Genomic DNA, 14,366 nt, shown 5'->3' with positions numbered 1-14,366 from the left:
GTAGCCCAGTCCCAGCACCTCCCAGTCCCCAGCTTCGTGTGTTCAGGTCACCAGACACGTCCTGCGAGTCTCCGTGTGCGTCACACGCAGTCCTGGGGTCAGCAGAGCTCCAGGCAGGACCTGCTCCCACCCAGCCTGCCCCAGGAGCAGGCTCACGGCCCCGGGCTAGTGCAGGGGGTGATTTTATGTGTCCTGTGCCAAGGGTCTGTCCAGTAGGTGAGGGCCTAGGAGCCACCTACCACACACAGCACCACGCCCCTTGGTCAGGAATCGTTGTGGCTGAGTTTGACCACAGGTCTAGATGGAATCTTTCTAGTCTGCTGCTAACCCAGATTAACTCCACGTGAGCTCGGCCGTGCACATCATCACAGGTGTCACCATGCCAAGCCTGGACATCACCTACCCAACCCACTGTTGTACTCACCCAGCCATAAACCTGCTGGGCAAATGGACAAGTACAGTTTCAGGGACCATACCTTAGGGGTGTATTTGTTGATATAAAGATGTTACCATAGGAACAACTGCTCATGCAGCTCTGAATCGGGTGGATTTTAGTGGGGTCTAAGTAGTGTAGCTCATTTAATTTTTTTTTTCCCTCTAAAAATGGCTTTTCAATAATCAAATTCTTTTGAGTGGTCTCTGGTTTAGTCAGATAACTAGTGATATTTTTTATCAGACTTGTTGTGACCTTCCAATTTCAGAAGAGGAGATGCAAAGGAAAACTAAACTTTTTTTACACTAAAATGCAGAATTCAAAGCAATTGATTACTTCTATCAACTCAATATATAAATGGAAAATACTTACCATTTTTTTAATGACTCAGGATAAAAGTGCATAAATTATTCAAATACATATTTATCCTTTATAAATGCACCCTTAATATGAAGTATAACTGAACTTAAGGTGTTCTAACTACATGGAAAAATAATACGTTAGAGAACCCTTTCCCTCCTAATTCATACATTGAATCTATAAAATAAGCTCAGTACCTCATGAAAAACCCGATTTGTTCAAATCCCTAAGTGCCACTCGTTTGCCAGCGGGGTCTTTGAAGCTTACCAGTTAATCTTAGTACCTGAATATTTTAATTGACACAAAAAATGGAAGGGGGAAAGATGAGGAGGATGAAAATTCATACATGAACTAGTGACCTGTGTACCACAACGCTCGTGTCAAAGTCTCTGATGAGTTTGTTAATCAGAAGGAATCCTGTACATCCTTGCACGTGAATCCAGTAAGAGGGAAGAATTGAGGAGCAATTGCAGCAGTAATAATATATCTCAAACTTATCACTACATTTTTGCATCATTTTTCTTCATTGTACAATTGGAGGAAAAAAATCCAAAAAAGGGTTTAATTTCTACCTCTACGTACAATAAGTTACAAGTTTATTTATTTAAATAATTGTAAAACATCTTACATTTTTTTAAAGAGGTTAAACTATAAGCAAATACACACATACACCAAAGTTCCATCATTCATGTCAGTTTGTCCTAGAAATTCTTTCATGCTGGTACCCTGTTTTGTTGAATTTTTTTTTCTGCATAAACTAAATCGTATCTGAAAGGCTCCATAGAAAATAGAAACTTCAACTTTTTTCCCCTACAAAGTAAAACAAATTGTATCCAAAATATCAAGCTTGAATCGTTTTGCCAATTTCTTTCTCCTTTTAATATTTTACAAATCTTAAGGAAGGTTTCATGTCTTTCAAGACAGACTTTGCATTTCTGGTTCCGTTCTGCCAACTGTTGTTCGTCCTGGCTCTCGGCTGCTTCTTCATTCACAATGTTTTAGGAGTTGATGTGGTTGTGTCAGAAATATGAAACAGGTAAAAGATGCAGACTTCTATCTTGTCCAATCCATAAAAAATGTTCTTTTTTTTTTTTTTTTTTCCTGGGCCTGGCCTTCCCCCAAAAAAGAGCTTGTAGTGCTATTTTTTTCTTTTTAGTGGTCCATCACAATAAGTAGTTTTGTGCTGTAAAAGAAAAACGAAAAAAAAAGAGGAAAAAAGGGAAGAGGGAGAGGAGCAAAGCTGCCTCTTCCTTACATCGGGGGAACGACAAGACCAGTCATGGCTGAAAAAGAAAATTGACAGAGATGAAATTCTGGCAGAGTTTTATGGAACAAAATACATTTGAGCCCTTCACCCTTCCGCGCGCGGTCACCGTGGCAGCAACGGCCGAGTCTGCAGCTTAAACTGGGCCTCCCAGTTCTAACCTACAGCTTTAGGCCTTGGTTTAGCTGAGCTGAAGCTCTAGTGAGAGCTAAGATGGTGAGACTGACAACCTCCACAGCCCATGGACAGCCTGCTGGTTAGTCCAGCATTTTTTGGTGACTTAGGAAAGTCACCAAAAGCCAAGGGCTGTTGTGGTCCTTAAAGGGACAAATGAGACTGAGGATTAACTGGAGTCTCAGCAGGGGCCTTTTCAGCTGCACAGCACCCTTTGGGGTGCTTGTCTCCTGAGAGATGTCCCTGGAGGGGCCATTGCTCAGCACTGTCCCCAGAAATTCAGCCTGGTGCCTTCCCAGGTTGGACGCCCCGTGTCATTGCTGGAAGCCCGAGCTGAGCGGGGTCTTCCCCCTGCCCCCCAGCCTGCCCTGTGCCTGCAGCGAGGGGTGTGCTGCCTGAGGGGGCTGGCAGAGCACAGGGGGTTTGGATCTGCCCCTGCCCTGCTGTCGGGCCCGGCCGGAGCAGGAGAAGTCCCCACTTGCTGGCCAGTGACCAGAGCTGGGCTTTGGTGGCAGCAGTGGCCCTGCCTCTCCTTGCCTGCCTTGCCCCGTGTGCCTGAGCCACTGCAGCCTTGCCTGGCACGCTCCCAGGACACCCAGCTTATGTAAATTATTTATTAGTCACTCTCACTGCCTTTAATTGCAGCTGTATTCTTCACAAGTGACAGCAGCAGCGTTTGGAGCTGCCTGGGACTGGTGCTGTTCCCCAAGGTTCTGAGGGGTAAGTGAAGTTTATATGTATTTATATAACAAATGAGTCAGTCACATTTTCAAAGGGGCCTCAGTGCAGTGCAGGGTCCTAATCCTGCAAAGATTTATGTTCACTGAAATTTGTGGGATTATTCATGTGTTTAAAGCCCTGTCCTATGAGAATTAATTTCACCCTTATGTTCATAGTGTTTAAAAAAATGCTTAGGGCAAGATCCTCAGCTAACATGACTCTTTTATTGGAGCTGTGTTGATTTTAAACAACTGTGGATACGGTCTATGATTTAATATAATAGGAAAATAAATATTTTCATATTTTCTAACTGACTAGGGCTAGAAGTCTCTGCCAATTCTGGCAGATAGCTGAAAGAGAAAGTGAAACCAAACAGTCTGAAGTCAAATATTTTTCAATTGTGTAGGAATTTGCTATAGTTTTTCAAACAGATTTTCAAACAGGTCGTTTACATAACCCTAAAGAAAGTTAGTAAATATTTCTGTGCCTGTTTTGGGGAGGGCAGGGGGTTGCATTAGACAATGAGACATTTTCTGACAGCACTGAGACTGATCCTTTCCTTGTCCTCACCCCCTAAAAAACCCTGATCTTACAGTGCACTGACCACATCCCTGCCTTTGTGCCCTCCAGAAGAGGAATCCTGGGGGGAGCCTTGGACTGATGCCCCCTCCAGATGCTGCTGTGTGCATCCCACAGCCATCCCAGTGGAGCAATCCACTCCAGTGCTCCCTAATCTGCTTCAGGCACCATCAGCCGGGTTGGCTCAAGGAATTTAAGCTGTTTGTCTGGGGTAACCTGGCTGCAGCTTCTGCCTGAGGCCAAGGCAGGAGCACGGGCACACGGTGCCTGGCTGCCATGCCCGTGGTTCACCTTTTCTCCTGGCCTGGCCAGAGACTCTGGCTGGGGCTGTTTGGGTCGGGCAGAGGCAGCAGACCCTGGTACAGGTTTAATCTGGGATGTGCAGGGGCTGTTCCCAGTGTCATTTACACTCTGTTCCCCAGGGGCCATTCTGGTGTAAAGGCTTTTTTCTCGTGCTACTGTTATCAACATTATTTTCCTTTTTTTTTACCCAAGGAAAACTTCCAGCCCATCAAGGCAGAGACCAAGCCTGAGTTTCTACCATGTCTCTTCAAAAATATTTTAAAGCCTACTTGTAGATAGAGCATTTTGGGAAGTTCCTTAAATGGAAGGAGCAGCACATTTTTACAGTGTAATTAAAGATACTGTGTTATCCAGCAGTCCTGGGCTCAGCCCAGTGCTGGCAAGAGCAGAACTGCCATCTGCAATCTGGAGGGGGACACTGTCACCCCTGGGGTCCTGGGGATCCCTCCTTTGCCTCCCTTCTTTCCTTCTGAGCAAGCAGCAAGTCCCTGCACTCCTGTCCTTTCTGTCACACCCCTGCCCAGCCCAAGCCTGTAATTCCAGGTTGTAAGTGCTCCAGAGCAGAGCTACTCGGGAGTTGTCAGGCCAGAACCTGCCAGTGGGCAAATTCAGGTAAAAATTATAACATAACATAGAGAGGGTGAGCAAAGCTTAGTTGTTTCACTGGCATTTCATCCTGGTGGTGCAATTTCACCCCCTCCTCCAGGAAAGAACGAGCAGGTTGAGGAACACTGCCTGGAATTCTCACCTGCTCCCCCCAGCTCCTCGGAACAGCTTCGCTCTGTGCTTCTCTCTCACATCCCCTCCTCTGGCCATTTCCACCCCACCTCCACTCCCCTTTGGGGCTACACTGTCAAGAGCCTATTCCCAGCCTGTATCGCTTTTTATTGAATGTTTGTGAGGTTTGGATTAAGGTCTTACACCACTAGCAAAGCTGTAATTATTTTTGCCTGTATTACTATATATTGAATCGATGTAACTTTTCAATAAAGGTGGTTCAATGCAGGACACTCCCTGATGAGTTGGGAATATAGAAACCACAGTCATTATCCCAGAGGGTCTTTTCTTTTTCTTGGAGGGAAATGGAAAAAGAATTAGAGATGAGCCTTATTGTATTAACCTTGACAGCTTGCAATTATCAGCTGAAACACTTGATTAAAATTGTCACAAGGTTGGAGAATTTTTTTATAAATAAATAATCAAACATGGGTAGTACCCAGATGCGACGGTGATAGGAACCTTTAATGGGTGTAATTAATAATGATGATAAGCCTAGTGTGTACAAGTGGCCCCTGAAAACGCTGTCCTGCTTTGTAGTGGCAAAGAACTCTGCAGCCAAGCAGCCCTTTGGGAAGGGCAGGGGGTGAGTGTGCTCACCCTCTGAGCTGGGGCTGCAGAGATCACAAGGGCTTTGCTGGCATCTAAATTACAACCCAGCTTAAAAACTGCTCCTAGAGAAGTTGGGTGCTGAGCATTTCCAATCACTGCCATGTAAAACGTCTTGCTCACTCATTTGGTTTTCTTCTTTTCCCACTAAGTTTCCAGCAAACTCCAATCTTAGGGTTCTACAGCTCTTTGAGGAGGCCAAGTGCACCCATGGTGCTGCTCTGAGCATCTGCTCTGACTGTCCCTGCCCTCAGTACCAGCCACGCCTCTGCACCAGCTGCCCTGCACATAGAGGTGTGTTTGCACCTCCCAAGCACCACGCTGGAGGTGGCAGAGCTGGTGCCTCTGTCCCTTGGCCTGACAAAAAGTGCAGCTCCTATCTGCAGGCTTCTCCTGATTGGATCAAGGGCACCATTATCTGTTAGACTAGAGTGAAAGGGAAATAAATCACAGCTTCTAGGAAGGGTGGTTCCAACTAAAACACTAACAGAAGCTTCAGGTTTTTCCTAAATAATTTATTTTTATTTTTTCCTCCATAGGAAATTAACACCTTTTTTTTTTCCCCCTTTGGTTTTTCTTTTCTAAAATTTTTGTTCATAAATTCTGTATTTGGATGGGAGATTTTCATCCATCCAGTCCTGATCATCTAACCACAGACTGGTAAATAAGTAAGAAATGGTTGTGTCTCTTTTAGATGATAAGCAAGTTAAACCATATTTTACATAATATGTTTTCAAAAAATCTCTACAAAACCTTTGCTAGCCCAGAGATGGAGTTCACTCAGCCTCCTCTATTGAGTTGTGTTGATGTAGTCATGCTCTCACCATGGTGTTAAGCTGTCTATGCACAAATGCTGCCTGAACAATTATTCTGATTTAGTTCAAGTTAATTAGGAACATCCTTAAAATCAACATATGTGTTGCAAAATCCTGTATGCATTAGTTTGGTGATTGATTATAGAGCACAGGAATGTGCAGCCCCTCTGCAGTTCTATATTTTTCCAGTTGTACTAGAAGGTGGTTAAGGTTTTCCCTGCCAAGAAGTCAGTATTGAATCTTACCCAATATTCTCTTTTTGGTCTGTGACACCTGAGTCTGGAATATTTTCTTCCATTAAAAGGCAGATTTTTGTTTTCTGCCTTTAAAAATGGAGCTGTTGTCTGGCCCAAGTAAGTCTGCAACATATGATGAGCTACTAAAATTAATATCCCATCAAATGAAAGAGGAATAATTCATAATCACAGGAGGTATTTTTGTTTAGTTTCTAAAGGGTTCTTTCTTCAGGGTTCTTAAGGGTTAAGTTCTATTTATAGGGCTTTATTTTGAAGTGGTCTGTGCTCCTTATACCTCTGCCAATAAACTGGGGAGTAAAAGGTACTTGATCCTTCCAATATATCACTTTCAATCAGCTGACAGATACATCGTTTTCATATGTATTGACATCATCTCTGCATCCTGTGCAGCCTCTGGCATGCTTAAATCCCTGCCTCAGCTCTGGAATCAGTCTGACTCAGGCAGAAGCACGTTGCTGAACACTCCCAGTGTGGAAAGAGCCAGGTTGTTTCTCCCTGGTCGGATCCCTGTTATGAGTTATGTTAAAACACTGTGTCTTAAGTGATGACTGGAGCTAGGCCCCGGCGTGGAGCAGCAGGTCAGGCACTGGGCTGGAAGCAATCAGGAGCCACGGCTCTGTAGCTGTGAGCCAGCCAGCCCCTCTGCAGCCCAGCCCTTCCCCACCCCTCAGAGCAGCTGCCTTCCTCAGGACCTGCCTGCAGAGCCTCTGACTGCAAGGGGACTGGAAGCCCCAGGGCTGTTGACACCCCTAACTTTGTCAAGAGGAGATACTGATGAGTAGGGTCTGCAACTCAAATCCCTGTATTTCTTTAGGGAATAGTGCAGATGTCCCCTTTGCTAAATGTGCTGTTCCAAAGGGTACCAGACGTCAATACCTTTTGGACTGGCCAGGATCCTGCTGGTTAATGGAACATCTGACCTTCTGGGGCTTGCCTGCTATTCCTTGTAACTGAGCTTGCATTTTCATGTTGAGATGTGCTGAGCTGGCCAAAGGTAATCTGGGCAGCCAGCGGCCCATGCTGTTCCAGCAGTTTCCAATTTGCTGGCTCTTCCCATCAGCTGCCTTCCATCTGAGAGGAGTCGATGAGGCATCGGTGCACTGAGCGCGCCGTGCGGCGTCACGTCACATCACATCTTCCCAGGGCCCTCTCTAAACTGCCTTGACATGTGACATGCGTGGAGCACAGCCCCGTTTGCTCAGGGTCAGCTGCTCTCAGTCTGGAGAGCGTTGAGGAGGGAGTGGTGTCCAGCCTGGATTGCTGCATGGGCTCCACCTCACGGCCCGGCACGCCGTGAGCATGCGGAGCAGGTGGCAGGTGGAGGAGGTGAAGCACACGTGGCACACGGGTTAGCTGAGGGGGTGCCACGTGTCTTGGCTCTGTTGTGCAGCCCAAAGCTGAAAGCCAGTAGCTAACACAAGTTTCATGCTTATTTTTGAGTTACGTTCTATCTATTCTTAGGTTATTATCATATTATTCTCAGACTGCATATTAGGAAGAATTTTAGCTTGCATATTAGGAAGAATTTCTCTCCTGGCAGAGTGGTGAGGCCTTGGCCCAGGCTGCCCAGGGAGATGGTGGAGTCACCACCCCTGCAGGGGTTAAAAAATAAATTATGTGGACATGGCACTTGGGGCCCTGGTTTAGTGGTCATGGGAGTGCTGGGCTGATGGCTGGATGTGATGATCTTAGAGGCCTTTTCCAATTTCTTAATGATTCTATATTCTCCCAGCTGTCCCACTGTCCCAGCAGCTTTTAAGCTTCACCAATACTTTCAACCCAAAATCTATTTTTGGAAAAAGATTTCCAGCCCTACTGTAGACTGCCCAGAAGAAAGGGAATACTAATGTGAGGGTGAAGCCTCTACAGCTCCTTCTGTTTAGTTTTAATGCAGGCTGAGTCGCTGCTGTGGTTTACATAGGTGGAACCTATAGTCTAGATTTTCATTGATGCTCGTAAGGGGAGTGGCACACCCTGAGTGCTGTGGGATCTCTGACAGTCTCATTGTGACAGGAAGCAGGGAGAAGCATGGAGACTCCATCCCCAGGAAACTTTTGCCTTTGAACAAAAGATGTAGTTGAAGTACACTGTGAACCTTACATTAAAGCTCAAAGAGTCCCCATCAGGGAGATGTTTTCCCCATACTATGGGTGAGGAAATGGAGATGTAATGTCAAAGCACTTGTCTGATGTGCTTTGGGAAGGAGCCTGCATGTACTTACTGCTGGCTCTGTGCTTCTGCTATTCTCTCTCCACCAGTAGTTACTAATGCCTGAGTCTGATAAATAAGTAGGTAAATAAATAACAGGACCAGCACATCTATTCTTAGTTCACAGTGCAGGGTGGTGGCCTAGCAGACATTAACCATCTCCCACTGCTGCAGCACGGTAAGTCCAGTCCAGAAGCCTCTTTGGGACCCTCCTGTTGACTTTCTGGACACATCTGTCTGTCAGCACCGTGGGAACGTTAATTTGGCCATCAGGCTGGGGGGATCTGGAGCCTTTCCAAAGCATGTGCTCCCCAGCTTGCTTCAATTTAAATAGTTCAGCCGGACAGAATTTGCATCTATGGCTGAAATAGTTAAACACTTCCAAAGTCCTGGCTTAACAAAGCTTGGGCAGACCTGTTCAGCTTGGCAGAGCAACCACTGCTCTGCTGGGAGTCTCTCTGCTGGTGCTTGCTGCTGCAGTCTGACTGACAAGTCTCATTGTAGTAGGTCCTGTACCTGTTGAAAACTTATTTAACTACCAGTTGTGGCACATGTCTGTGTTACTCCTGCATCAGGGTGTTGATGTACAAGGAGGTGGCCCCAAAGGAAGGGCTGTGGTTAATAACTTGTGTATTGGACTGTCCATGCCCAGGTCACTGCATCTCTACATGCACAAACTGCAGCAGAACCTATCACAACCTGACCTGATGGCCTAATCCTGAACAGCTCCAGAGTGGACTTTTGCCAGTAAACACACACGGCTGGGGGTTTAGCTTTGAGCTTTTCTGTTATACTTAATATTAAAGTTTCATTTTTATAATCAGTTATTGATTACTAATTTATAGACTGGATAAGATCCATTATAAACACTAAACAGCACAAATGGCACCCAATGGTCTCTAGTATTTTACCTGTTTGCAAATGGGTCAAAAAAGAGAGAAACTCTTGCTGAGGAGACAGGACAGACACAGTTGTTCAAGGAAAAGTATTAACTTCAATAAAAAATCTGTGGTTTTTTTTCTTAATCTGCCTCCCAGAACCAATTTGAGTGATTTTCTCCCTGGCCTGATTTGTGGTTGGCACTACCTTAGGTAACTTCTTCAAAATTAGGCTTTCTCAACTTAAATCTATTCTGAACACACTGATTTGTCTGTAGATTATAGCACTGTCCAACTGGCTTCAGCTAAACACGCAAACTGTTCTTCAGTTGATAGGCTGTGCTAGTTAAATGTTTAACTTACATTACCTTGGAACAGCTCCCTCAAACAGCTAAACCCTCTTGGTGAAGTGAAATTGATACATCCCTTCACTAGCTAGTACAAACAGCACCCCTAGCACCCCTACCCTCCCCCCAAAAAAGAAAAAGAATGAAAAATCCTCACTGCAGACCAGGTAGTGGTGATGACTCTTTACACACCGTGATCACACACACCATGGACAACAATAAACCCATTTCTGGGCAGTTTAGATAAATAGCTACAACTGTTGGGCCAACAAACTTTCTGTACCTATAGTTTTAAAAAGCTGCTTCAAGTCCTTTGTTTAATCTCCTTTAAACAGGGTGAAAGAGAAATCACATTCCCTGCCAACACGAGGCCTGTGCATTTCCATGGGTAGCTCAATGTCTTTCGTTAACGGGGAGAAGATGATCTTAGAGATGCAGAATTTCATGTAATTGGGGCAGGGGAAGAAGCCCTTTCAGAATTCTATAAGTTAGCTTTTAAAAATGTAATTGTTTTTGTTCAACACACTTAGAATTTCCTTATTATATAAAATAATCAGAGTTTCTGTAGATCCCTGTGGCCTAGCTAAGGATTTATAAGGCACCCAAACCAGCAGGTGCGGGTTGTGAGGCTCATTTTGGGATTACCACTGGCTCTCGCCATGGCTGAATTCCCAGGGCTGTGTTTTCTGTGGTATCACCAGTGAAGTCTGAAGGAGCCAGATGACTTCTCAGGCCCCATAAAGGCTTTTTTTTATGGAGACTTGGAGCATATTTATGTGCCGCGTGCCCCCCCACAGCCTGTTAAAAGAAAGAATTTAGTACAGGTTTCCATTCTTATCTTAATACTCACATTTGTTTTGCAGATCCCCTTTAAAAAGGCTGTAAATGTACTATAGGGCTCAATTCCCAGTATGAGCCTAAACCTTGCAGCAGGTTTCAGGCCGAGGCTGTTACGTTACAGAGCTGTGTATTAACTCTGCAGGGCAGACGTTTGTTTTACAAGTCCCCCCAGCCTAAGGAGAAGACATTCCTCACAAAGGAGTGGGCATGGAAATGCAGTGGGGCTCAAATCCTGCACGGTACCAATGAGTGTCTGTCCCCTGTTGGCCTCAAATGGAGCAGACAAAGCTTGGCTTAGCTTTAACCCAGCTGGACTGGGTCAGGGTTTCGCTGCTGAGTCCCATGGTGCCAGTGTGATGGTGTTTCCCTGCACTGCCACCGTGGGTACTGGGCACACTGGGCATCACCTCTCCATTCTTACCTCTAAACCCATTCCCGTTGCCACTGGAGCAGGCAGGAGAGGGAGACCCTTGGGGTCTGATGACAGGAGCAAAGGCACTCTTCTGTTTGACAGCAGGAAATACGGAAGAGGAGAATGGAAGGATGGAAGAAGTGCTGGAGGAGCCAACTGTTGGACTTGAAGACATTACTGCAAAAGAAAAAACGTAAATCCTCATCAGAAATGCAATTATCAAAGTGTGGTAAAGGTGGTTAAAATGTCCACTCATTTTGCTTCCTAACAAAGATCTTGTTCTCAGTTTGACTTGGCTGGTTACGGTGAGCCTCAGGTAGAGAGGGGGTTTGATTGAGGAGTTCAGAAGAGAGTGCTCAGGTTTTCACAGTGAAGGGAGGGGACATCAGGAAAGGGCAAGTCATCAAGGGCTGACTTGAGCAAACAGCAGAGGGTAACAGCCTGCCCACTTATGGTCTGTGCTTTGGGCACTGGGAAGGCCAGTAAGCCCTGAGTCCTCCCCAGCTTTTTAGAAATCAGTATTTCCTTGGCTGGAGTTAAGGGGAGATGTTTCAAATTGTTGCTTAGTTTTTAACCTAAATTGCCTTCCAGTCCCCTTATATGTCTAATAGGTTGCTAAGCAGCTGTTTGTTTGCCTTCCAGAAAAATATCAGCTACTTCTCAGCAAAACAAGGAGCAAACAACCATATTTCATGTGGGTTCAAGTGAATCCCCAACTCTCTGGAAGTATTAGTTTGAAATCAGAATAGCACCACATTTCCTTATTGCAGCCAGAGGCAAACTCCAGAACAGGGCAAGTATCAAAAGTACCTGAGCACCCTTGAGTTCCACCCTAGCCTCAAATTACAGCTCAGACTGTGAGGATTTTGTTTGGCAGATTCAGTGCAGCCAGGAACCTTCATCATCCCAGCAAAGCAGGGCAGTCCTGACACAGATGATGTGACTGTCAATAAAATACAATCATATTCTGCAGGAGGTTTCCAGAGGTTTTCTGGACAGGCACGATCCTGACGTTACTGGGAGCTCTACCCTTCTTAAGCTATAGTGTGGGTAAATAACTAAATAAGTCAATAAGGAAATGGCTGTTCAACCGTTCATCCTTTACATATATATATATAAAATATATGTATTATATATATATAAAAAATACACACACACTTCTGCTAGAGAGAAATCAAGGCATGGAAGGAACAGTGATTTGCTCACAGTAAAACTAGTAGCTAGAGATGCAATAATACTAACTTCCAGAACTTAATTCCACTGTTGTTATATTCCTGGTTATCAAGGTAAGTGTCTCACAGGAAATTACTGCACAGCTCAGCTCTGTTATTGATGATGCAGTTGATAGACAGGAAGATTATTTTAGAGTGGCTTTTGCAGAGGCTTCAGAGTAGTCTTGATGCTAACAGTGATGGCTACTTGCTCAATCATCTAAAGCTGCCAGTTGTACCTCATTTCTCACTTAGGAATCTGTGTAAGGATAAAATAGGGAGGAAACACAAGCAGGAGTCCCTGTTCCTCTATATTTCTTGGAAAGTGGGAAGGTTTTCTAACTCATACTAAAAAATACCACGACACAAATCAGAACCTTTTACAAAACCCATCACTAAACGTTGAGAACCTCCACTGAAACCACCTCTGGGTGCGTTCTGTGCTGTGGGGACTGAGGGGAGGGGGAGGAGGGGCAGGAGCAGCAGCACTCACGGCCGTAGGGGGAGCCTGTGGGAGAGCCGTTGATGAAGCCGGGCGAGCCGGGGACGCCCAGGTTGGACATGGGCACGTTGCTGTAGCCGTTCATGCTGTTGCTGGAAGTGCTGTAGTTGGACTGTTGAGGTGTGGAGCTGGAGGAGTAGCCTCGGGGTGAGATGCTGCTCGTGTTACGAATGTAACCTAAACAAAGTGCATGGCAAAGCCTGTCAATGCCTGTGGCTTAAAGCTTCCTCCTGTGTGTTCCCTGGCTAAATAAATTACTTACTTAAATACAGGGTAATTAAAGCATTCAACAAGTACTATTAAATTCAGTGGGGTTCATGCACGTGCTCTCAAGTTAAGCAATATTGTTTTAAAACAATGCAGAAAACTAACTTTTTGAAGTCAACTGATGTATATTTTTCTCATCAAATTTAATCTGTTAAACGATGAAATTTGTTATGAGACCTGGGAAACAGTGTCTATGCTTATCTTCTTCTAAGGCAGAATTTATAACATAGGTGGGATTTTCTACAACTATAGAGGAGGAGGTTACACTTCTCAGATGATGGATGAATTACAAATAAAGCAAGTAGATTACTAAGGGGGAATTATAACTCCTACATTGTTTCGAGCTTGACTTCAAAGATCCTCTGCTTGGGGGAAGGAATAAACTAGATAAGTAAAAACCATGTTTTTGTCTTAAAAAAAAGAAAAAACAAAACAAAACAAAACCACACAAATACTTCATGACCAAAATGCAGCTTTTTTTTCCTCCAAAAAGAGCCTTGGAGAACACCATTGCCATGAGCAGTAAAGTAAAGTACAAGGCTATAATTACAGCTGGAAAAAGGTTTTTGCCACAGAGGAGCTTTCATTAACAAGAAGTGATCCAAGAGCTACTTTAAAAGCGGTTACCATTTAGATATCAAGTTATTTTTGCCCATTTTTGTTATGAAGTTCTAATTCAGGTAAGACCTTATTTAAAAAACTGGCATATTTTTCTCCATGATGAATTTTAACGTGCACTATCCCCACCACCTCACAGGGTTTTCCTGCCTCAGAGTATTCAGCACCACCAGCCACCGACTGTGCCTGACTGGAATCAAGTGCTAAAAGTCAAAATATCCCAGAATCAGGAAAATGCACAAAGCTGCTGTTCCTCCCGTGGTGTATCACTGTTGATACAGCATTTGGGGGCATGTTTTCCTAACAGTAAAATATTTGGAGTAAATGTAAGACATATGACACACGTATGTGGGTAGAACTAGCACTGAAGCAGCAGCCTAAAAGAGGGAAGCAGGGAGAGAATTCAGGCTCCAGCTGGTATCAAAAAATACTCAGAAATTATTTCAGCCAGAGCTAATTTGGTGACTGGAGCCCAGTGCAGGTGTCGTGTCACCCACACTGGCAGCACACACCCGTTGCTGACGCTGACAGGCTAAACCCAGCTTTCTGCCCAGGAGCTTCTCTGGGAGCCACGGCGACCGCGGCCCGGGGGCTCCCCGCGGCGCTCACCTTGGTTGTTGGCCTGGGTGGACTCGGAGATGCTGACGCCCAGCTGGCTGCCGTAGGAGTTGATGCCCATCATGCTGCTGTGGGCCGGGGAGCTGGAGAGCGCCGGGAGCTGCGCGGGGTTGCGCGGGACGCTGTACAGCGCCTCCGCGATGTCGGCTGCGCGCTTCAGGATGATGTCCTGCG

General features: G+C 45.2%; 1 protein-coding gene across 1 annotated transcript; it reads right to left on the bottom strand.

The window, feature by feature from the left end:
• Positions 1-1,536: 1,536 nt before the first annotated feature.
• LOC103781999 (transcription factor COE2-like) lies at positions 1,537-14,361 on the bottom strand (the record flags this gene model as incomplete). Its single annotated transcript, XM_008949729.1, has 4 exons — positions 1,537-2,076; positions 10,986-11,153; positions 12,681-12,866; positions 14,184-14,361. Coding segments are annotated over 4 exons (564 nt in total), but the record flags the coding sequence as incomplete, so codon positions are not given.
• Between the last annotated feature and the right edge of the window lie 5 nt (positions 14,362-14,366).

This window comes from Merops nubicus, unplaced genomic scaffold (genome assembly GCF_000691845.1).
Source record: "Merops nubicus isolate BGI_N331 unplaced genomic scaffold, ASM69184v1 scaffold50581, whole genome shotgun sequence".
Lineage (NCBI taxonomy): Eukaryota > Metazoa > Chordata > Aves > Coraciiformes > Meropidae > Merops > Merops nubicus.
Note: the sequence above shows the minus strand (reverse complement) of the source record. Positions and strands in the feature narration are given on the sequence as shown.